The sequence below is a fragment of the Drosophila obscura genome, unplaced genomic scaffold, assembly GCF_018151105.1.
Source record: "Drosophila obscura isolate BZ-5 IFL unplaced genomic scaffold, ASM1815110v1 contig_186, whole genome shotgun sequence".
Taxonomy (NCBI): Eukaryota; Metazoa; Arthropoda; class Insecta; order Diptera; family Drosophilidae; genus Drosophila; species Drosophila obscura.
Genome location: NW_024542774.1, coordinates 11,025,361 through 11,047,607, shown reverse-complemented (window position 1 = coordinate 11,047,607; position 22,247 = coordinate 11,025,361). Strand labels below are relative to the sequence as shown.

Genomic DNA, 22,247 nt, shown 5'->3' with positions numbered 1-22,247 from the left:
GCGGGAGTAAGTACTGTGCTGCAGTACGTTCAATTCGAGATTTGGCCATTGCGTGTCTTGAAATTTGTTGGGCGCTTCATTTGGACATACTTCAATTCACTTTTCCGTTTCCATATGCTTTGTTGGGGCATAAAGTTGAGCAAACTGAGCCAAAGTCCAGATCCATTATAATATAAATATGTATCTATTTATGGCGAGAAGGGGTAATTAATAAAAACTCGTACTTTTAGAATCCAGCTCGATGTTGTCTAAGATTATAGCAATTTGTGAGCTCCCTGGCGGGGAGCACGCTAATCTTGATCTCGGGCAGCGGCAGATGGCCTCCGATTCCGGCTTTCATGGTCAGTGCTTGCTGTCAGATGCGACGCCTTATATGAGTAGCACTCAAATAGAAATACACTTTTATCCGTAACCGGTTATTTGTTGGTTTTACAATTTACCAGTCACTCGGTTTGCTGTTACGGGGAGAGCAAACAAATGATTGTCGAAGGGATGGATGATCTTTGGCCCACCTTCAGCACTCCTCCTCTTGTAGCAAATTTTTTTTTGGAGATCGTATCATTTGTGTTCCCATCAATCATCATCAGCTTTCGTCATTTAATTAGCTGCGCCCTATGCGCCCTAAGAATCAATCAAATTAAAGTTGTGGTCTCTTGAGAAAACAAAGATCCAAAGTAAACTGGAAAACGCCACCATAAACTCCCATTTGCATTCGCACTCCTAGCTAACTCTGAGACAGCCACTGTGCACAGAGTACGGTACGGGTTAGATTGGATAATTTAGCTGGTCTCCCGACTCACGCCAGAGCCGACCGGGCGCATACGTGTTTTGAACGTGGCCGCGTCAAGTGAATCTATGAGTATTTGAATCCGATTGCGCGTCTCTCATCTCCATCGCTATCGCCTGGACGGGTGCGTGCTTTAAAGATTTCAATACGGTTGGTTTCGAACCACTTTTATTTTTCAGTTGCGGGCGTCAGTGTGGGCCACGAAGGCGACAGGTTGCGCATACAAATAGAAACGGGGAGCCAGAGTCTAATTAAAGCAAGCTCCATGTAAGCCAGCACACAGCACTACGCGAAGCCGAACCGAACAGTTGGCGAGTGCAATGGTACGGCACAAAACCGATACCACCAGCTCTGTCCAGGGGGTCTGCGGAACAATTTCTGGGAGTACGGACTCAGTTTATGATTGGCCTTTGCTTTGGCTGTTATCGTGCGCGCAGATTTCACACAGATTAAGCCAATTTCCAAGTACCGGACGCATATTATTTAATCTTCTGACGACTAGTAAATTGACTTGACAAGGGGGGGCCTGCAAACGGGTACGAACTCTGGGCGGGGCAGCCTTGGCTATTAGCCAACACACAGAGTTGACAATTAAGTGGCCCGAGATGCTGCAACGAAAGTGAAACTGGAACTAAAACTATAACTAAAACTAGTATACAATTTTGTACATATACTCCGCATGTTGTGCGATTATGTTGTCATGCAGAAACGTGATCCGAGACTCAATGAAAGTGGCAAATACGCGCAGTAGTGCTAAATGCGTGCCGTTCCGTTCATTACTGGACTGGCTTGGCTATTGGGCAATATCTTAACAAGGGCTAAATGACATTTTCGTGTGGCTCGGAGTGTGCCATGTTTGAACTTGAAATTGATTGTAGGGTTTTGATACTCTTATACTACCATAAAATATAAATTATATATACTTATATGCACAGTGCACTTGGATTATCTCGAAACTGAGCCAGGGAACCGTATCACATGTGACAACGAGGGCTAAACCTTATTCGAGGTCCTGCAATTCCTCGGAATATGTGCCCCTTTAATTGATTTTCCCATTACCGTCAGTGGTCGCTAACTAATACTTTCAATCCTTGCCACTGTAACAATACCAACAGACTTCCAGATTTAATAACTGTAACACAACAATAATGGGGTACAATGTGACAAAGCCATCTGACAGCGGCACCGGCCAATCTAATGGTAAGCAATTACTTTGTTCAGCGAAATTTAACATTCATATTGATTACCCATTGTAGCTGCCAGCGAACGGACGATATCGACGGTGATTGACATTGGTAAGTCTGACTGATGGTTAAACATCGCAGTAGGATGGGGATTTTAGTAATCATTTCTAAAAATATCTAAGAAAAAAGTAATTTCTGTTATTTTAATACAATCATGGCAGATGTCTGAGCTACACAGTTGTTGCATTGTATTGTATTGTTGCATTGTATCATCCCCAACGTAATGATAGACAGAATAGTTGATAGAATCGCACAAAAGTTCAAGTATAACAGATTTTACCCCAGTTAATAGTTAAAGCCATTAACCCCAAGGCCTTCAGGGTGCTGATGCATCAAATTGAAGTCCAAATAAGTTTGTGGGGCTGGTACTACATGTGTACCCATGCATAATGCTAGAAATGTCACATCATGCTGACTATTTGTAGTTTATCAGTCAGAATTTGTACGCAATCAGCATTAGAAAGCATTAATTAAAGGGATGATAGAAATTAAAGTAAAATGAATAGCAAAAAGTAAAGTAAAGATACATACATATGTACATACATACAAGCATACGCTTAATCGCAAATGTGAATCATTTTCACAGCTGTCTATACTATATAATATGGAACTAATTACATATGTATGTATGCCCGAGAATAAAGTTTTAAATGCTTCAAACATGCAGCCGGATTAGTTGTTATCAGCCCAAAATCCGACACCACAACAAAAGTAAATACATATGTATGTATGTACAAATTAAGTACATGTATTGCCATAAGCAACACGTTTATGTATTTGCTGATAAAAGTTGTCGGTTGTCGAGTTTATTTTTTTCCTGTAGAAGAACAGTTCATTCAGTACCGGCCGGCATTTGTTCTGGAAAGGTGGGTTTGCTATAGTGAGCGATAAACAAAAAAGTGATACATATAAACAAGTGTTTTCCGAAAACATTCCATATTTGTTCCCTTCCAGAGGAACAGAGGTTTTTGCGAGTGAAATATGGTTAAGTACATGTGTAAGCAACGCAGGCCAGGTTTCCGTAGTCAATTAAATAAATTCAAATAAAATAAAAAATAGAATGAGTTGCGAGAGTAGGAAAAGTTTTACAAACGAATATTCGGGTAAAACATGTAATGCAGCACGGCATTCTATTCGAAAATTTGAATTTTATAATTCAAATAAAACCGTTGGAAAAGCTTCTGTCAACCGATTGCCAGAGTAACAAAGCAGCTGTGCGCTAAGCAACCCTGCGTCAATTCGATAACTTGTCGGACAGCTTTGCTTTTGATCAACAAGCTTTTCCACAATTTACTTTACTGTATTTTTCGAAGCGTTCAACAACAGTAAAGATAGCTCCACTCCGTGTTTTATTCCGCCTGCCTGCGTTCGGCGTGCATGTTTCCGTGAAAAGAGTCTCTTCTTAGTCTGAACAGCAAACAAACCAAATAGTCCAAACAGTCGGAGTGAATGTGCAAAAAGTCAAACAAACAAAACAAAGTGTTGCTTATGTTTTGGTGTGTCTCGTCTCCCTCTCTCCCATCTCGCAGAACCAGAAACTGAAAGCGAATCCCCCAGCGTCCCTGCAGCCGCATCCACATCACAGTTCCAGTCCGAGTCCGACATAATGGCCAATTTCGACGATGTGAGTGTTCCAGTGCACAGCGAATAAGAAAAAAAAAATATATATAACAGTTATTAACACACAACAACGAATATTGTTGTATTGTGCACGTAACGAACATTATGCCTCATTGTGTTTGATTTTATTTTTATTTTGAATTTTTTGTTTTCGTCGTCGTCGTCTCGTATGCGTGTTGCATGCTCTCCATCACATCACTCTCGGTTATTACGAATTGTGAAAAACCAACAACTGAACGCCGCCAAATCCGATCCCCCCCATACCATATAAAACACCAACTACGATGAACAACAACAACGGGCAGACATTGCAACGCGCCCGGCTAGCATTCGCCAGCGGCAAGACCAGGAACGTAAACTTTCGGTAAGTGGCATCGGAATATGGGAAGACAAAAAAACCTGTAGCTGTTGCTGAAGCTGAAGCTGTTTATGTTTATGCCACACCAGCTGGGGCCTGGCCTGGTCTGTTATTATTGCTATTACGTTACAGCGGTTTCGGCTTCAGCGAGGTACGAGTAGTAATTTCTATGTTTTTTTCCACATAGTTTCCCAGCTGCCCCGTGAAAGGGGGAGCTCTGAACTTTGGGACGTCCTCTTTGGCTGATAAGAAGCGTAGATAGTATAGTTATATTTATTCTGTATGTCCAAACGCGAGCAAAGTCTACAGACTTGTACATTCTGATATGCATTAGTGCCCCCCGCACGACCCAGTCGACTGTTTAATAGGAACTTTGACTCCGGAAAGTGGTTGGTGGGTTGGGGGTTGTACTTTGAATGCAATTAGGTAACTCTGAACTTGTTGTTCTATCTGGCCGGGCAAGTAACTGGAATAATTACCATTATACCCCACGGGCAGCTCGCTCGGTCCAACAATAGTCGCACGAACACAGATGCAGATACAGGCACAGGCACACACAATACATTTATGGATATGTTAATAAACGAACAAAATATATAAGAAGAGAAGAACAAAGACACATGGAGAACAGGCGATATGCCGATAGTTTTGAGTGCCAAGTGCCAAGTGTGAAACGGAAGTGCGGAAGAATCTGCGCTCAAGGCTGCTGCTTGGCTGCTGGCTATTTAATTTCATGATCTTTCCAAAGCTCCACTGCGATCCGATACGAACAAATGATCGAACACGTTCTATGAACGTTTTCGCCTTTGGCAACTCAACTTCTTCTTCTCCGGCTTCGATTCTCTACTCTTGAATACGGGCTTTGCTTTGCTTTGATTATATTTAAATACATTTGCTTGATAATTCCAATACGAAATATTGGACTGGTCATCCGTCGTCGTCCAGTGCGCCCCGCTAATTGCTTTATTTATATTCACAACGATCGCTTGGATATATTGTTTTTTTATATATCTGATACTATGTTTATGGCTTTGTGTTTGTCATAACCAAATGCTGTTCAATCAATTGCAATTTCAATGTGCACTGCCACTGCCACTGCCAGAGGCTGTTTACCTTACCCAACCTTGACTCCCGCTGACATACTCAGACGAGAATTGGATCGATCCGTAAGCATCGACATGATCATTGTTGGGCTACCGTACCGGTTCAATTGGATCTGGTTTTAGTCTGGTTCTCAAGCCGGTTTTACGGTTCTAACGCCGATTAGCAAGCACACCCCAGTCTCAGTTCAGACACAGTCCCCCCATCCCCACACACATTTACGTTGAGTCACAAATATTTCGCGTAGAATTTTTCATAACTGGCTATAAAATAGCATTGACCTTCCCCAAGAGGCTCTCGTGCATCGTGATTGAGTATTGATTTTGTTTTGGTCTTTGTTTCGCGCTCTTGCCGCGGAACTGCTCATCCCATCATCATCATTTATCTATCTACTATTTTTTTTTGGCTTATTTTCGCATTCGCAGACGCAAGCAGCTGGAGAATCTGCTGCGTTGCTATGAGGAGAACGAGTGCGACATTATCAGTGCCTTGGAGGCGGATCTGCGTCGGCCCAAGCAGGAGAGTCTGATCGTGGAGACCGAATTCATGAAGAACGACATCAAGCACATTCTGTACCATCTGAGTGATTGGGTCAAGGCAGAGAAAGTAAGCTCCACTCCACTCCACTCCACTCTACTGTAATTACTAGATCGTTCTACCATTGCTCTCTCGCTCTCTCTTTCAGCCCTCCAAGTCGATCATCAACATTATGGACGATGTGCAGATCTACAACGATCCCTTTGGCGTTGTCCTAGTGATTGGTGCATGGAACTATCCGTTGCAGTTGCTGCTGGTCCCCGTGGCCTCTGCCATTGCCGCCGGAAACTGTGTGGTGATCAAGCCCAGCGAGATCGCCGGCAGCTGCGCCAAGTTTATTGCCGAAGTCATTCCAAAGTATCTGGACAATGTGAGCACCCAATTCCAACAAATCCTGAACTAATACTAATCAACTAATTCGCATCAGGACTGCTATCCAGTTGTCTGCGGTGGACCCAGCGAAACGGCTGAGCTGCTCAAACAGCGCTTCGACTACATCTTCTACACGGGCTCCACCCGCGTCGGCAAAATCATTCATGCGTCGGCCAACAAGCACCTGACGCCCACCACCCTGGAGCTGGGCGGCAAGAGGTGAGCATTCCACGTGCATTCCATTCAGCATCGGATGGGAGGGGTGATTCATGCGTGTTCTTCTTCTCTCAGTCCCTGCTACATTGACAAGTCGGTGGAGTTGCGCACAGCTGTCAAGCGAATCCTGTGGGGCAAGCTAATCAATTGCGGGCAGACCTGCATTGCGCCCGACTACATCCTCTGCTCAAAGGAGATGCAGGACAAGTTCGTGGCCGAAGCCAAGGACGTGCTCAAAGAGTGGTACGGCGAGAACATTCAGAGCAGTCCCGACCTGAGCCGTGTGATCAACAGCGGCAATTTCCAGTGAGCAGAAACCAAAAAGGAGCATGACCGACACACTGACACTATTTTTGTTTGCCTTACAGGCGCCTGCTGGGGCTAATGAAGTCGGGACGCGTCGCTGTGGGCGGTAAGTACGATGCCGGCGAGCGTTACATTGAGCCCACAATCCTGGTCGATGTCAAGCCGAATGACCCCATAATGGAGGAGGAGATATTCGGCCCCATCTTGCCCATCTACACCGTGGAGAGTGCCTACGATGCAATCAAGTTCATCAATGCCAGGTATGTCCGTCTGTGTGTCATTTCAACCGACTGATTGTCCCTCTTGTCCCTGTCTGGATACATCTTTTCATTTGTCTTTTTCATCTGCCACAATACCACAATACACCAACAATTACAATTACAACAACAACAACAACAACAACACACCAATACAAATGTCCGGCTCGAAATGTTTTTCTCTTAGAGAGAGTCCACTTGTCCTGTATATTTTCACATCGGAAACAGAGGTTCAAAATCTGTTCGTAAACGGCACACAATCGGGCGGACTGTGCGTAAACGATACGATAATGCATTATGCCGGTAAGAGACCCCCAACAAGGTCAAATTGAATCAGAACTTAATGGCTGTGGATAATGCTAGCGGCTACGGCTTAAACGATACGCTCCCAAGTATTCCGTTCCGCCTTTTATATTTTTATAGTCTTGCTTCCCCTCTAAGGTTTTGGTCTCCCTTTTTTTTCGCCCAAAACTGTTTTTGAGAATTTATTTATTTTTAAAATTTTTTAAATATATGTATTTATATCTGGTGGTGGTGATAAATACTTTTGTATATACTTAGCCTCCTCGTTGAATGCTCCCTAGTGTGTTTTGTTATTCCCAATCCCTACCCGGCGGCTGATTCGCCCGGGCAGCTAGGTCTGACTAGCTCTAACGGTCCAACAGCCCCTGACTCCCCCACCCCCCCTGACACTTTTCATCCAACTTTGCGCATTTCGTGTTGTATTCATGTCATTGATGTGATGTTTGCAGATCTGTGGATAAGAACAGAGAAAACGTTCAAACAGATCTGCGAATGTTTCTTGGTTTGTCTTTTATGTGTAACAATCTCTTTTTTTAGCTCTGGTTGATGTTGATGCTCGAAGAAGTCGACACATCAACTGCACTCTAATGTTAAAAACTGTCACTTAATCTGCTTAACAATTACTTCCTTCTCCTTCCTTACTTCCCGTAAATAGAGAAAAACCTCTTGTAATTTACGTGTTCTCAAACTCGAACAAGCTAGTTAAAGAGTTCCAGAGCAATACCACAAGCGGCGGATTCTGCAGCAACGAAACTATTATGCATTGTGGAGGTATTTGCTATGCTAATGTACATATGTATAGTTATAGATAAGAGCACTTATTTGAGTAGTACAAGTAGTCCATGTTGTATATCCATATTGGATGTTGGACCCTATTTTATGGGGTCTGCGCACTGCCTCACTCAATCAATCAATGTTTGAATTGCAAATTATGCACAAACACCCCTGACATTTGACTGTAGACATATGTAGAACACCAAGAGCACCACAGCTACAGACAGCACAGCACACCACAGCACAGCCCAGTAAGACAAACACGCCGCAGCACATATTTTTGAATTTAAATTAAAGCTCTTTGTTTCGGTTTTGGTTGGGGTTTAATGACTTGGGTTCTTTGGCTGGAATTTGCTTAACAATATAATGCTTGGTACATAGAATCGTAAGAGTAACTAAGACTACTAAACATAACTTTGGTGGTAGCCCTTAATAGGTAATTATAAAAGAAAACATCTCACATGGCTTCTGCTCAAATCCACAGTTGATGTGCTGCCCTTCGGCGGCGTTGGCATGAGCGGCATGGGCTCCTACCATGGCAAATACGGCTTCGACACCTTCACACACAAGAAGTCGTGTCTGGGCAAGGATCTGTCAGCGATCGGTGAGAAGTTGGCTTCGTAAGTTTGCAGTTTCCATTGCCCGCCCGATTGGGATAATATACATGTTTTTTGTTTTGTTTTCGCAGAGCTCGCTATCCCCCGTATTCGGATCGCAAGGGATCGTTCCTGTCATTCCTGCTGCGCAAGCGCCGTCCTCTGCCCAATTTCTATCTGACGCATGTGCTGGCCGTCGGCCTGGGCGTGGGTCTGACGGTGCTGGCCAACTATTACCTACAGGTAAGAAAGGTATTTATGCTTGCAACTCACACTCACCGGCAATCTGTATATATTAAACGTATGATTATCTTCCATGCACATCTTCTGTACCATGCCTACTCTCGAACACACAACATTACTGGGACAACACTCGAACCTGCATCAAAACAACAACAACAACACCCTTCACCCGCATTCTACCCAATTCATACACTACCGCCACTGTCCGCCGTATTTAGGGTAAGCTGTTGTCGCGTTAGGATCGTGAGTAGCACCGAGAGACCATCACGCCGGCAGCCTAACCAGTGGAGCCAACCATTTAGATGTGGATCTGTTTGAAATAAATGTATACTCGTAGAATAGTTTCTTTACTGGTTTTAATGCTAAGCTGATACTAACCACCATCACCACACACACCCGTACATTCACTTACTCACAGAATTTGGAGCAGGGTTTTTGTGTGTGTTTGGATGCACGAAGCTCTCAAATGAAACCATGAACTGTACTCGTATAGATGCTTTTATGGATCGGAAATCGCTTGCCCAAATGAGCATTATTTTATTTATCCCGTACTCCAATTTTTATTTTCAGAAAAATTCAACTGAATAAAGGTCAAAACTTTTATACTTATTAAACGCATATCGGTGGGTCATGTCTAGCTTTGGATACTTCGTGTTACACATATTAGTTATTGTTATTTAGTTGCTATTTTATACAAATGTGAATGCTTACTACAATATATGTCAAAACAAATTGGCGTGAAGTGTTCTTCTTTCCGTTGGGTCGTGGGTCGGAATTTTTGAATTTAGCGGAATCTGGTGTAAGTTTTGCAACACTGTCGTTGACCACATCATATGAAATATACCATTAAATACCGAAATATAGATTAAATATACCACATATACCAGTTTAGGTATATTTTGTTCGATAAGTCCACTGTTTGGAATTATTGTTTATTAGAGCTGTCATCGAAAGTTTTGAATGTTTAAAAAAAAACAATCGATACTATCGTAATATAATATAATATAATAATATATAATATAATATATATATAATATAATAATAATAATTAAAAAACCATCGAAACCTTTTAGGAACTTGTCCATTGTAAAAATTTGTCTTCGTATTTTAGAGCAGCCAATCCAAACATATCAAAAGCGCAACGACTGTAGCTCGATACTATCATGATAGTCTCAAAACCATCGATAGTAGAGGATAGCAGCAAAATATCGATACTATCGATAGTGCCCTCTTTGGTTTGACACCTTATTATCGTAGGCACAAATTTTTTGTCAATCATTTACGTGAAAATATTAAAAAATACATTGATAAAATGGCCGCTCGCGGCGATATGGTTGCACAATTCATTGAAATTACCGGCACTGACGACAACACGGCCACGTTCTACTTGAACAGCTCCGAGTGGGACATAGAGGTGAGACATGCAAGGGCCGGCGACTTAACAGCCATGATGCAGCAAATACTAATGCATTTTTGCCCTGTTAGCAAGCTTTGGGCAACTACTGGACCACCCAAAGTGACATGCCACCCACTCCGACAACTGGGCAGTCGAACGAACCATCGCCAACTACACCCGTGGCACCAACTTCTAGCAGTGGCACAGCCACCGCAGCAGCAGCCACCACCAAAAGCGCCGGCGCTGATGCTGGAAAAAAGGCAACAAAGGCCAAGCCAAAGTAAGTGAAATGAAAAACCCTTAAAAGTCTTAAAAGTAACAACTATTTGGTGATAGGTTCGCCACACTAAACGACATGTCGAAAGAGCCCTCGGACGACGAGGAGCATCAGGCATTCTATGCGGGGGGCTCGGACCGCTCTGGCCAACAGGTATTGGGCCCACCCAAACGCAAGAACTTTCGCGAACAACTTTCCGATATGATGCGCTCAGCTCAGGAGCAGAACGTAGGCGATCTTGGTCCTTCGACCAGCAGTGGCTCCTCTGGAGGCGCTGGTAGCGGCAACGTTTGGGGCCAGGGAATGCGACTGGGCATGACCGATAGCGATCACACAGCCGTGGGCATAAATCGTGCGACAGAGACGTCGGGCAACAAACCGGTAGTGGTACTTAAACTTTGGAGCCAGGGTTTCTCCATCGATGGGGGAGAACTGCGTCACTACGATGATCCAGAGAACAAAGAATTCCTAGAGACTGTCATGCGCGGGTAAGCAACGATCACGTTCCACATTTAGCAACAGAAATTGTATTGAGAATGCTTCTGTTTGGCTAGGGAAATACCTCAGGAGTTGCTGGAAATGGGCCGCATGGTCAACGTCGATGTAGAGGATCACAGACATGAGGACTTCAAGCGCCAGGCAGCACCTCAGACATTCAAAGGATCCGGGCAGAAGCTCGGTAGCCCCGTGACAAATGTTGTCACCACAAAAGCCCCTGCCGTCGCTGCGGCCGCTGCAGCCGTGCCTCCCGGCGAAGCCGCCCAACAAGAGGCCAACGCTCGTGATGCTATCAATTTGAACTCGGAAGCTCCATCGACCACACTGCAGATACGTCTTGCCGACGGCTCCCGCCTGGCTGCGCAGTTCAATTTGACACACACCGTCTCGGACATCCGTCGATTCATACAAACGTAATATGCTCGTATAATATTTGCAGGCTTTCGAGCCGTCATTCATCTCTGGAAATATTCTCCATTTTCATTTCAGAGCTCGTCCACAGTACTCGGCCAGCAATTTCACCCTGGTCTCTTCGTTCCCAACACGCGAGTTGAGCGATGATAGCTCCACCATCGAGAAGGCTGGCCTCAAAAATGCCGCGCTCATGCAACGTCTCAAGTAGAATCCTAAGTGGAATACCAAAGCTACGTTTTCCTCGTGGGGAGCATTTGGCTTATAAAATTAACGGTGAAGTTATTGCGGATTCAGTGTGTATAATTATCTATTATATATCCAATATGTATACATTTTCTGAACATTCTCTTTATGGCAGTCAAGTAATCTCTCAAATCATGTAAACTCGAACTTAGACTAAATTGAACAAGGGAAAGGCTTAGCTTAGCTTAAATGAGTAGGTCCACCTCGTTGCGGAGGTTGTTGATGTGGTCCATGAAGTCCTTTCGCACTCCGTTGCGCCAGTCGTGGAGACCATCCGCCCCAACATCGGAACAGTCCACATAGCGATGCACGAATCCGGTGGACAGCGAAAGCTCAACGTGCGCCGTATTTGCCAGAATCTGTGTCGGGGGCAGCTCCAGGCGCTCTAGGAGCATTTTGTAGGGAGCTTTTCGTTCGGGGTCATATTGAATATTGTCGAGCAGCAGTTTTTTCTGTTCCTCAAAACAGACGGCAAACGTGGCCAACTCGAAGCGTGCTGTGTCGGCGGAGAAGTGACGAAGCTGCTGCTGCAGCGAACTCTGGGAACGATCGGGCGCAAAACGTGCATTTGGATAGAACACTTCGTTCGGCTGCAGTAGTATGGTGAAGCTGGCCTGGTTTACATTCCGCAGTAAGCAATCAGTCTGCAGTAGTTCGCGAACTCGGCTGGCAGTGGCGTTGCTTTGCAGGAAGGGAAAGTTGAAGGGAAGCCCATACAGATGGATATTTGTGCGATCCAGCACGCGAATGATATTCTCCGGCAGTTCATCGAAGTTATATACCAGAAAGTGTTCAATGCCGAGAGCCTGGTGAATCAGAAAGAACTGAAGCAGGGCATTTTCGCTGCGACCGAATCTCGAGGTCATGTTGAAGCTCACAAGATCCACACAGACTGTTGCCGGTAAGCGAGCTGGCACCGCAGCTGCCTTGGCGTCTGTGTTCTCACTCGCACGCTTGAGATGATGCAAACGTAGCTTGACCGGGCTCTTGATTGACGTGATATCCGTGAATGAAACACTCTCCGGCTGGCCAAAGTCGCGGCTCACTTGACAGAAGAAATGGTAGCTAGTAAAGTTGGTGCTCTTGTCGTTGATTAGACTTTCACTGGCATCGCGTTGGAATCGAAATTTTCCCTGCACACTACGCGTCCCGCCAACAGCCAGGCTGCATCGAAAGTCCACAACAGCTCCCTGTTTGCCAACTACTAAGGGCGTGTGCTTCTCCGCCGGCCACCAACTCTTTTCGCATCCAGTAGGCGGAGTAGGCATGGAAGGAATCCCCTATCACCTGCCACACTGGCATCGGCCGCCATAGAGCCGCTTGAGGCAGATCTTCCTTGGTTCCGTTCTCCAAGCGGCGCAACACGGCGACATCACTGCGGCCAAAGAAGTTCACATACTTGAGGACATATTTGAGGCGATTGTTTTCCGTCTTGTACATCAAGAGCACGCCCACGCTCAAGCAGGAGATGAGCAACAGCACCAGCTGTTGGTATTTTCGCATTTTTTCTGGATTTCCTAGCGAAAGATTGCTTGAATTAAAAGATTAATAACCACAATAAAGCGTGGCACAAATTTGCGTACGTTGGGAAGTGAGTATTTACCTATCAACTATATAAATCTGTGGTGTGGTCCTTTACTTTTAGAAGGAGGCTACAAATCGAACACAACAATTTTCTTGTTAAAATCTGTGTGATTATAATTAATTAATTATAAACAATAATGTTCTACCTGTTAACAGCTGTTTGTTAGTATTGCCACCCCAAATGAAAGACTTTTAGTGGAATACCCTCTACCAACAGCCAGACCAGACAGCTGATTGTATTTAAAGTAGTTAAAATTGTTTGTTTTGTTATTGGAAGCACACTATTTCTTGAAATATATTCTGCTGTTGACCGTGTGGGAGTGGAATTTAAATTAAATCAACAGGCTAGAAATGAACGCCACTGCCACTAGCAATGAACCTGAGCTGTGATTCCTCTGATTGCAACGAATTAATTAAGAGCAAATTTTACCGGACCAGCGGAAAATGTGGTGGGAACAACACAACATTGCTCTCTGCTTCTAAATTGTATAAATAATTATTCTTTATGCTCCCCTCCCCCTAGCGATATATGCACGCCAATCGGAGGTCTATGTTCAGGCGAAGCCGACTCCAACGCCCAGAGTCAGCGCACCAGCATCATCATCCATGGCGGAGAGCAACAACAACATAACCCACATTCGCCATGACATTTGGTTCCACATTGCCATGCATATAGATCCCGAGGACGTGCAGACTTTCGCCCTGATATGCAAACAGACCGCCATGCTTGTGAGCTCTCGAGCATTCTGGCGGAACCTGTATAAACGATATTGCGCGGGCGTGACGTTGGGCTGGAACCTGGCCTTGCCAGCCCACTTGCAGATGGAGCAAATAAGTAGCTGTGATACAAAAGACTTGCGATCGCTTGTCGTTAAGGCGCTCTTTTACTGCCACAGACCATTGAAAGTCCGAAAAGAACAGGGCTACAATCTCGACTGGCTGGTCCATCGCACCTTTGTCTCATGCTGGCAAAAACAACACCGATGCCTGTGGGTAATCTGCTATAAACTGTGGAATAAGCAGCCAGGCGTAAATTTTGAAGAGTCTGAAGCCCCAGCTAGCCAAGTTGTAAGCGATTGGGAGTCGCTTGTGGAAGAGGACGCAGGGCAGCTTCCACCGGCCATTGGCAATCCAAACGAAGGCGTTATGTTACTGGTTGTGGTGTGCCGCCAGTTTGTGCCTACTCCTACGCGGTTGGCCTATAGCCAACAGCAGGCGCGTTATCGCCTGAAAGCCACCCGGGAGCTGCTCTGCACAGACATGCGGGCGAAGAACTTGGAGCTAGACTTCGCCGAAGACTCCAGCAGAAATGCGACTGTCACTGTGAAGTACGCGCGCATTGAAAAGTACAAAGTATTGCCTTGGTGGCATCCAGACTTCCAGATATTTGTGAAGTAAATTCCGTGTTACCCTTGCAATTACACTTGTTTCATTCGCGCGAGCATCAATGTGATTGTTATCTTTCTGAAGGCACTGACAGCGCTGGTTGCTCCTTATCTAAAGTGCTACTGGGCGGCCGGTAGCATGTGTTCGACAGACAAGACAATGCCGGAAGCAAGCGTGTAAACAAGAGATAGATGTTGCTAAATGCATTTAACATTTTATTCAAACGCACACGGATGTCGTTATTGCGGGAAATCACATTTGCATACTTAATAACAAAATCATAAGAGTGTGCATCGTCGTTATAAAAAAGCGAATGTTATCATTATGGTTACGGGACTAAAACTGGAGGAAGCCTGCTCATATATACACTTTGATCTTAAACATAATTTTGTGTGTGTGTGCTACCAATAAAATCATTGAAGAGGTGGTCATTGTGTAAATTCCGGCATTCGGTGTCTTTGTGTCATTACTAAAATTAGTGGAAGCATCATCCATTGAAGATTGGTTCTCTCTGGCCCGGCTCTACACCTTGCCAAGCAGGTCGTGTCCGTACGGCTTCTTGCGGTAGCCCTTGAAGGCGAACAGCTTGAATGCCACGACCATCATCACAATGCAGAAGGCGTACAGAAGCATCCCCATCCTCATGTCAATGTCGCTGAATACACTTGAAATTTGACGCTTTTGTCGCATTTTCTCCGCCGTCGCATGCAGGAGATCCTCCTGTTGCACGCCGTATCTGCTTACAAACTGAGGATTGTTTATGTTTTTGAGAAAGCTTAGAACTGCATCCTTGTTCCAGTTGATTTCCATTTTGTCCGACGTGGAGCTGGGCGTGCGGTAGCACTGGATGCAGCTCTTCTCGCTGGGAAACTGTATCTTTGGAAACTGAGGATCTTCTGTGTCGTCGCCGGCCAGGCGCTGGTTCACCTCGTTATGCGCTGCCCACAGCCATAGTACGGCTTCTTCCTTGTTCGGCACGCTCCATATCTTCCGTCTCGAGGCCATTGCCTGCAAAACAGAAACAAAACAAGTTATCCAATGGGCTGTGCATATGTCACAAGTGCGCATCTGTTGGCACAACTGCGAAGACAGGCCAACTTATGAATGTATGTCATTGCACGTAAATATCATCGTAGAATCGACTACTTACGGTTTAGTTAACGTAAACAACGTGTCAACAAGAAACTTTTTCTTTCTGTGCAGATCGAAGATTTTGATACTCTTGCAAATCGATCGTTCCATTTGATGGGAATTTTTTCATAGCCGGTTAACCAACACAAGATGTGCGAAGACTAATACATGTATATATGGCTATGATTACGTTCTTGATATATGTATGCTATATTTCTTTGTGGGGTCGTCAAAATCACAATACTCTCAACAAGGGTAAGGGTATCAAAATTAGCACGTTTGTTTGTTTGTTTAGGTTTTGCAATGATTTTCGATTTTCCTAACAGCGAAATCTGAAAGTTTTCTGCGGAGGGTAGTAGTAGTAATCTCTGTATTATATGATAATAAATAGAAACCGGTTTCCTCTATGAATCGTTTGTTGTGCTGACCAAGCATTTAGCGGATAGAAGTCGGAATTATAAAAAAGAATCCACATCAAATTTGTGATTGTTCAATTATAGCTTTCCAATAATGTTCAGCGAAATTGATTGTATAGAATACACAAGTTCCTGGCCGTGCTGATGCCGGAGCTACTGATCCATAAACTCAATTATTTTTATTGTCGCTGCAATTATCAGTGGCAGTAGCTGTGCTGGCTATTCCATATATTCTGGCCAGCGACTGTAACAAAAATATTTTCTAAAAAAAAATTTGTTCCGTATGGAAAAACCCCACTGTCAGCGGCTCAGGCACCTTTGCCTCTCTATCTTTCTCTCTCTGTCTGCTTGTCCCTTAATGACCGTACTGATCTCATATGAAGAGCTTTTGCCTCGAATCAGCGATATTGTGGTCATTAACACGTACACTGGATAGCCTGGAGCTACTGGTGACTCACCTGAAAATGATCGGCACATTCGGTGCAGCCGAAGAAGTTCTTGATGTAGCCGTGCATGGCCTGTAGCACTTCAAGGGGATCCAGCGACTCCTCGTTCTCGGCCGCCTGCACTGTCATGAAGTGGAACAAGGTCCATAGAGAGCAGCTGTAGCCCCGCAGATTTGGACTGGAGCCGGTGCAGCCCACGAAGTGCGTGGATGAGTAGATGGGACCCAGTTGACTCTCGAGACGCTGCAGTTCTTGCTCGAACTGTTTGCCTGTCAACTCCTGATTGAACTGGACCACATAGTCCTTGAGCTTGGACAGCAGCTGGTTGCCATTGGATCCCAAGGGATTGTAGCGTTGCAGCACGCCCAGGAAACGTTGGAGGGCCAGTAAACGTTCGCCTCCGATCTCGTTAACCTTGGGCACTTCGTTGTGCAGTACTATACGGATTGCCTGCTCGAGATCTGCCTGATAAACGAAATGCTTGTTGCGATGAACTTCCTCGAGGATTGCCTTGTGCTCAACCCTTGCTCTATTAGCTGCAACCGGAGCATGCTGGTTCTCAACCCTCTCCGGCCTGGGTGTTATGTTCTTCTTGCCCAGAGCCATCTGAATGGTCTGGGAATACGATGGTCCAGTCTGTTCCGCTGGTGTGTAGGGTGTGATTTCGCCCTTGCGATCCACAATGGACAATTGATGACTGGTGGGATCAATTTTAAATTTGGAAGCTGCCGCCAGATCGCTGACACGGCGCACCTGCAGGGAGGGCCACTGTAGGAGGAACAGAGCCGTTTCAATGCCCACTGTGGAGTTCTCTGGCTCGTATACAAGTGCCACAAACTCGCGTAGGCTACTCAGACCCTCGAAGATGGTAGCGGTGGAGTCGTTTTCCGTGACATGGTGGAAATTGGGCCAGTAGGTGTTGTTGGGGCTTGTTATATTGTCAGCGGCCAGGAAGCCCGCCAATAATCCGCGAATCTCGACCGGATCCTGCGATTTGAGATCCTGGCCATAGTTCTTTGCACTGGGCTGGAAGCCCGCACCCATGTAGCGGAGAGTTGGATAGCCCATCACCTCGTAGGTGCGACAGATGCCATTGTTCTCCTCTGCCGCGCAGTCAATGGCACCGACAATGACCACATCCTGCCAGGAATGCAGCTGCTCGGCCACCTGCTTGTAGGTGGGAGCAAAGCGCCTGCAGTGCCCGCAATAAGTGTTGTAGAACTCCACAAGCGAGCCGTGATTCTGCTCCAACACGGTTTCATTGAAATTCGCCACACTCAGCTGGACAACCTTGTCATTGTCGTCGTACAGGCCCAGTTGGTCGTCTGTGGGCTCTGACTGCTGCTTCAAAAGTGCCTCGTATCGCTGCAGCGGGACGCCAGCAGTCACGGTCTCCAACAGCAGAATAACTGTTAAAATTGCCAGCTGCGCACCAGACATTTTCCGGAGTGGGAGTGGGTGTGTGTGGGATTCGTGTGCTGTGCTTTGCAATATAGAAGCGACTGATATGATAAGTTTTACCGCAGCATTTGGAATGTTTTATGGTTTCAATACTTTGATTAGCTATGCACTCTCACTTATTCATTGAATTCTCATTTCGCTCGCAGCTCCGTTGCGAACTAGTTCATAGCTGTGAATTGAAGTGTTGTCCACTTCCCTGTTTACACTAGGGTAAATCACTATCACCACCAGCAACAACAACAAAAACCAAGAGACCGTCCATATATAAATCGCTGAAACTAATAAATAATTACAGCATCCGTCGTCCATTCTCCGGCCGTTTTCCATTATTTGTTTTACTTCAAGCTGTTTTTTATAAAGCAAGAAACAATACCGCAACTTGATGCTTATTATTCGTTATTCTTTTATTTCGATAACAAACGCGCGGCAGTGAAAACGGGCTAAACTAGCTCGAACTAGTTCGGACTGTGCCATAGCTTCGCACTTTGTACATCTAGTTCACTGATGCTCCATTAATCATAATTAAGTATAACTGCCACTGTGCGAAATAATTATTGTTATTGTACAGTTTAATGTAACTTTGAAGTGCCCCATTGTCAGCCAATTCCAATTCCCATTAGACCAACCAAACCAAGTGAACCTGGTTATTGGTTCATCACTCAGTTGTCCAAACAGTCAACCCGTGCGCGAAAATAACGGGAATACAATGATTTTGCGCTCATGGGATCGGGTTCGGCCGCGATGCTTAGCTGATTTGTCGTGCCTACTACTTCTGGTGGTGTTTGTTCCGGTTACATACGTCTTTCAGATGACTCTTGTGCTGCCCGAGTTGTTTGGAGTCGGGGGCTTCTGGTACACGGTGATTTGGGTGGCCGCTCAGTTTCTGGTATTTAACATCACCGCGAATATGCTCGCCTGCATGCTGGTGGACACCACTATCAGAAGTGAGTACAAGCAAGCTAAGCTGTTCCAAATGCAATTTCAAAGTTTCGTCTTTTAGTGGAGCTTCTGAAGCCGCCGCTGGATCCCGATTTGCGAGCCCGTTGGCATATGTGCAACGAGTGCCAGGCTCTGGTGCCACCCCGGTCATGGCACTGTGAAGTATGCAGCGTGTGTGTGTTAAAGCGGGACCATCATTGCCGCTTTACTTGCTGTTGCATTGGACATCACAATTATCGTTATTTCGTCTACTTTCTACTGTATCTGATGATTGGGTCCTTCGTTGCGAGCATCCTGGGCGGCATCTATCTGTGGAATGTGCACTTCGACTTCTATTGGCGACCATTCACCCTGATCACCGTGTTTGTCCCTGCTTTGAGCCTTGCTCTGAGCCCCTGCTGGGAAAGCTTTTATTTGCTTACATACGTACTAACTTGGCTGGCCTTTGCGATATCCAGCCTGCTACTCGTCTACCACTGGCCAATATTTCAGTTGGGCTCGGTGGCAAAGGAGCGCCGCAGCGGCAATTACGACCGTGGGCTGCGGGCCAACATGGAAATGATTTTCGGCAAGCGGATGTACTTGACGTGGTTATCTCCGTTTGTGCGCAGCGAGTTGCCCCACGATGGCATCAACTGGGAGCCCGTGCCCACGCATCTAACGAAAGAGGATTAACACTAGTCAACCACCTCACCAGTCAGCACTCGAATAATTGGATCTCAATCAACTCAATATTATAGTATTAATTTAGCACATACCAAAGCATTTATTTAACAATCGTGTTTGCATCAATTACATACGAATTCTTACAACCAAGTTGTCTACTTCTCAAGAAAACCTTCGCCGACCAGCGACTTCAGCTTGGCTAGATGGGTTTCGTTCAACGTGAAGCCATCGTGGATGCGCTTGGCGAGGACACTCGATTCCATGTTGTTATCGATAGCATACTGGAGGACAGCCAAGGCCTGGCTGGGCGATTTCTCATGGACCGAGGCCTCGACATACTCTTGCAGCGCGCTCTCGGCGGGTGTGCCAGGAATGCGATGCTGGTTTTTGTCAATGTGGGTGAACACTTCGCTGGCCTTCTCGTAGTTGTTGCCTCGGACGAGCAGTGTTAGAATGTCGCCAAGCATTTGTCCGGTGAACGAGACCTTTCTAATCCGCCTCACCGACTCCTCGATCTTGTTGTACATGTCCAGAGCCACCTTGGCACATTGCTCCGATAGCTGGGATTGGGCAGGCGTGTCCGCATTCGGTCGATTGTCCACCATAATGCGCAGAACATAAAGCAAAAGGCTCTCGCGGTGCGTGTGGTCGAACACAACCATGTCGGACCAGATGCGAGGCACATGCTCGACTGCAGCGTTGATCTCAATGGTCCGGAGTACTTCCTCCATGATGCCCGGCTCGGGTATGTAAATGTTGGGCACCAGCAGGTCGTAGGTCAGCATGAAGTCCTCTATCGATTCAGTCTGGCAGAGCAGGGCCAGATAATTGCGGTAGTAGACAGACTCTTTGAAGGAATCGCCTATCAAATCGTAGTTGTTGCCCGTATGCAGCAGCTGGTTCACCTTCTTGGCCAGCGACTTGTCATTTAAATGATTGCGGCACACATCCATGGCAGTGGCAAAGAAGTACGTGTCCTTGGGATGCTCAACCCTGAACTCCCTGCCAGCAATCTCGTTCAGTATATCCACAATGACATGGGAAACTGGACCGCGCTCCCGGCAGAAGATGATCAGCAGATAGTAGTATGTGCCCAGGCTCGGGCTAACACCAAGTTGTTTAAACTCTGGCAGAACTTTTAGGGCCGATGTGCGGGCAAGTTTGAAGTTGCCAAACGTACTAATGCACTGCAGAACAGCATTCAAAGTGCCCAAATCGGGGCGCAGTTTCTGCTCAGACATTTGCTGCAGCAGCTCGGTGCACAGTTGCCATCTCTGCTCGGCATTGTCCTTCAGAAAGCTGATGATCTGGATAATCGAATTGAAAGTGTTTGTGTCCAATTGAATTTGCTTTTCCCCGGCCTCCTGAAGCAGGGCGTATGCCCGCTCACACTGCAAATACTTGGCCATGCCACGAATGAGGGAAGCGTAGGTCTTGGGCGTCTTTGGTTCAATTTCGGCATACAGTGTCTCAGCCAGGTCACCGTCCTTCCACGTCTTTCCATGCCGCTCACGTCGACGGTTGTTCTGCAGAAACCACCGCTCCTCAATGTACTCTTCTGGTAGTGGGTCTTGATTGTTGTGGAAGCAAACAAGCTCTAAAAGACTTTGCTTTAGCTCAGGGCTGACGGCTATCCCCTTCTGTCCCATCAGGTTGTACACAAGCACGGCGTCCTTAAGCTCTCCCTGCTCAATCAGTTGCCCGAGAGAACTCTCATCCACCTCCGACTCTTCAGTGTATACCATGCTGGGGGCAAATTTTTCAATGGCTGGTTGCGCTTCTTTGTGCTGTGTTGTGTAAAATAGTTAACTAGAGGCAATCTTTTTACTGTCCACCTACCAGAAATAGTTCATGGTGCTCTTCCTTTATCCATTTGGCAGCCTTGCGTCCAGCCTCCTTCGACATGGCGTATGTGCGCTTCGCCACATTGGACATGGGTATCAGGAATGGATCATCGTGGTACTTGTAATGGGGCGCCGTGTGGTCGCGTCCCACGGTGCTGGCCAATGCTTTGAGTATGTCCGTGGGCGAGCGTTCTATGCGATTGGGAACTTCAATGTGCTCCCCAGCCGGTTGCGAGGCAGTGCCTGTGGTGGTTGTGTAATGCGTGCTACTGGTAGTTATGCTGCGTCCAATGCTGGCCTTGGGCAGCAATCGGAGCTGGCGCGTTAGGTACATGGTAATGCAGGTGCGGCCCAAAATCTCGGCTGTTTTCACTAATGTTTTTAAAAATTATTTAAATAATAATTCTGTGATATCGTCAGCGTGACCGTGAGATAAAAATACCATTAAATACCAATTCAGTTTTGAGAAATACCATTTAAATGCCACACCATAAAAAACCAGGGCAATCCGGCGACACTAACCATATATACTGTATGTGCCAGTTCATACAACGAACGTGTCGCAGATGAGTTTTCAGCGAACGTTCCCAGGTCTTCGGCTCTGGGGCCGATCGCGTTCGGCTCTGGGAGAGATAACACTCCAAAATATATGATTGTATGCATAGAATAATTTTAAGCTGCCGAAACCGATTTTGCTTGAGATTTCAGTTTACGTAAATGTGTGTGTGTCATGTATTCTCACATACTGTGCTTGTGTGGGTTCTACAATTTTTAGCCGCTTGAACCGAAATTGATTTTTATTCCCGTACTCAAAAAGAGTTAAGGGGTATAT

The 22,247-nt window shown here is 45.8% G+C and overlaps 7 protein-coding genes across 13 annotated transcripts; 4 read left to right on the top strand and 3 right to left on the bottom strand.

Annotated features, from left to right (window-relative positions):
* The first annotated feature begins 1,903 nt into the window (after positions 1 to 1,903).
* On the top strand, positions 1,904 to 9,446 carry LOC111079941 (aldehyde dehydrogenase, dimeric NADP-preferring). 7 transcript variants are annotated; one of them, XM_022375282.2, is made up of 13 exons: positions 1,904 to 1,987; positions 2,044 to 2,082; positions 3,561 to 3,655; positions 3,957 to 4,015; positions 5,536 to 5,716; positions 5,796 to 6,017; positions 6,075 to 6,238; positions 6,311 to 6,541; positions 6,604 to 6,801; positions 7,757 to 7,872; positions 8,360 to 8,495; positions 8,564 to 8,723; positions 8,933 to 9,055. In XM_022375282.2, the coding sequence occupies exons 1-13, from the start codon at positions 1,936 to 1,938 to the stop codon at positions 8,951 to 8,953; spliced, it is 1,674 nt and encodes a 557-aa protein (XP_022230974.2). In that variant the 5' UTR covers positions 1,904 to 1,935; the 3' UTR covers positions 8,954 to 9,055. The 7 variants fall into 7 exon arrangements, with proteins under 7 accessions (XP_022230974.2, XP_022230976.2, XP_022230970.2 ...); XM_022375284.2 differs by lacking the exon at positions 7,757 to 7,872 and adding an exon at positions 6,986 to 7,101 and having other exon boundaries at positions 1,927 to 1,987; positions 8,564 to 8,714; XM_022375278.2 differs by lacking the exon at positions 7,757 to 7,872 and adding an exon at positions 6,986 to 7,101 and having other exon boundaries at positions 1,927 to 1,987.
* Positions 9,447 to 9,937: 491 nt separating this feature from the next.
* LOC111079938 (NSFL1 cofactor p47) lies at positions 9,938 to 11,629 on the top strand. The gene is made up of 5 exons (XM_022375275.2): positions 9,938 to 10,128; positions 10,200 to 10,390; positions 10,447 to 10,875; positions 10,942 to 11,298; positions 11,375 to 11,629. Exons 1-5 carry the CDS (start codon positions 10,027 to 10,029, stop codon positions 11,505 to 11,507), a joined length of 1,212 nt encoding a protein of 403 aa, XP_022230967.2. The 5' UTR covers positions 9,938 to 10,026; the 3' UTR covers positions 11,508 to 11,629.
* LOC111079936 lies at positions 11,593 to 13,249 on the bottom strand. The gene is given in 3 exon segments (XM_022375273.2): positions 11,593 to 12,750; positions 12,752 to 13,073; positions 13,146 to 13,249. Coding segments are annotated over 2 exon segments (1,317 nt in total). The 5' UTR covers positions 13,046 to 13,073; positions 13,146 to 13,249; the 3' UTR covers positions 11,593 to 11,727.
* Positions 13,250 to 13,350: 101 nt separating this feature from the next.
* On the top strand, positions 13,351 to 14,952 carry LOC111079939 (transmembrane protein 183). The gene is made up of 2 exons (XM_022375276.2): positions 13,351 to 13,575; positions 13,650 to 14,952. Exons 1-2 carry the CDS (start codon positions 13,500 to 13,502, stop codon positions 14,522 to 14,524), a joined length of 951 nt encoding a protein of 316 aa, XP_022230968.2. The 5' UTR covers positions 13,351 to 13,499; the 3' UTR covers positions 14,525 to 14,952.
* On the bottom strand, positions 14,715 to 18,097 carry LOC111079935 (sulfhydryl oxidase 1). The gene is made up of 2 exons (XM_022375272.2): positions 16,518 to 18,097; positions 14,715 to 15,520 (listed from the first exon to the last, which is right to left on the bottom strand). The coding sequence occupies exons 1-2, from the start codon at positions 17,943 to 17,945 to the stop codon at positions 15,035 to 15,037; spliced, it is 1,914 nt and encodes a 637-aa protein (XP_022230964.2). The 5' UTR covers positions 17,946 to 18,097; the 3' UTR covers positions 14,715 to 15,034.
* A 349-nt stretch (positions 18,098 to 18,446) lies between these two features.
* Positions 18,447 to 19,715, top strand: LOC111079955 (probable palmitoyltransferase ZDHHC24). Its single transcript, XM_022375299.2, has 2 exons — positions 18,447 to 18,910; positions 18,967 to 19,715. The coding sequence occupies exons 1-2, from the start codon at positions 18,673 to 18,675 to the stop codon at positions 19,578 to 19,580; spliced, it is 852 nt and encodes a 283-aa protein (XP_022230991.2). The 5' UTR covers positions 18,447 to 18,672; the 3' UTR covers positions 19,581 to 19,715.
* On the bottom strand, positions 19,643 to 21,856 carry LOC111079954 (protein PTCD3 homolog, mitochondrial). Its single transcript, XM_022375298.2, has 2 exons — positions 21,411 to 21,856; positions 19,643 to 21,358 (listed from the first exon to the last, which is right to left on the bottom strand). The coding sequence occupies exons 1-2, from the start codon at positions 21,747 to 21,749 to the stop codon at positions 19,727 to 19,729; spliced, it is 1,971 nt and encodes a 656-aa protein (XP_022230990.2). The 5' UTR covers positions 21,750 to 21,856; the 3' UTR covers positions 19,643 to 19,726.
* Positions 21,857 to 22,247: the final 391 nt, after the last annotated feature.

What these genes read in the sequence shown, in the direction of transcription:
- LOC111079939 (XM_022375276.2), top strand. Translation starts at nt 13,500, where the DNA reads ATGAACCTGAGCTGTGATTCCTCTGATTGCAACGAATTAATTAAGAGC. An exon ending in CCGGACCAGCGGAAAATGTG is followed by an intron (nt 13,576 to 13,649) that starts GTGGGAACAACA and finishes CCCTCCCCCTAG; the next exon opens with CGATATATGCACGCCAATCG.
- LOC111079941 (XM_022375282.2), top strand. Translation starts at nt 1,936, where the DNA reads ATGGGGTACAATGTGACAAAGCCATCTGACAGCGGCACCGGCCAATCT. An exon ending in CTGGAGCTGGGCGGCAAGAG is followed by an intron (nt 6,239 to 6,310) that starts GTGAGCATTCCA and finishes TTCTTCTCTCAG; the next exon opens with TCCCTGCTACATTGACAAGT. An exon ending in AACTATTATGCATTGTGGAG is followed by an intron (nt 7,873 to 8,359) that starts GTATTTGCTATG and finishes TCAAATCCACAG; the next exon opens with TTGATGTGCTGCCCTTCGGC.
- LOC111079955 (XM_022375299.2), top strand. Translation starts at nt 18,673, where the DNA reads ATGATTTTGCGCTCATGGGATCGGGTTCGGCCGCGATGCTTAGCTGAT. An exon ending in GGTGGACACCACTATCAGAA is followed by an intron (nt 18,911 to 18,966) that starts GTGAGTACAAGC and finishes TTCGTCTTTTAG; the next exon opens with TGGAGCTTCTGAAGCCGCCG.
- LOC111079954 (XM_022375298.2), bottom strand. Translation starts at nt 21,749, where the DNA reads ATGTACCTAACGCGCCAGCTCCGATTGCTGCCCAAGGCCAGCATTGGA. An exon ending in AGCACCATGAACTATTTCTG is followed by an intron (nt 21,359 to 21,410) that starts GTAGGTGGACAG and finishes TACACAACACAG; the next exon opens with CACAAAGAAGCGCAACCAGC.
- LOC111079938 (XM_022375275.2), top strand. Translation starts at nt 10,027, where the DNA reads ATGGCCGCTCGCGGCGATATGGTTGCACAATTCATTGAAATTACCGGC. An exon ending in GCAACAAAGGCCAAGCCAAA is followed by an intron (nt 10,391 to 10,446) that starts GTAAGTGAAATG and finishes ATTTGGTGATAG; the next exon opens with GTTCGCCACACTAAACGACA. An exon ending in ATCCGTCGATTCATACAAAC is followed by an intron (nt 11,299 to 11,374) that starts GTAATATGCTCG and finishes TTTTCATTTCAG; the next exon opens with AGCTCGTCCACAGTACTCGG.
- LOC111079935 (XM_022375272.2), bottom strand. Translation starts at nt 17,945, where the DNA reads ATGTCTGGTGCGCAGCTGGCAATTTTAACAGTTATTCTGCTGTTGGAG. An exon ending in AATGTGCCGATCATTTTCAG is followed by an intron (nt 15,521 to 16,517) that starts GTGAGTCACCAG and finishes TCTGTTTTGCAG; the next exon opens with GCAATGGCCTCGAGACGGAA.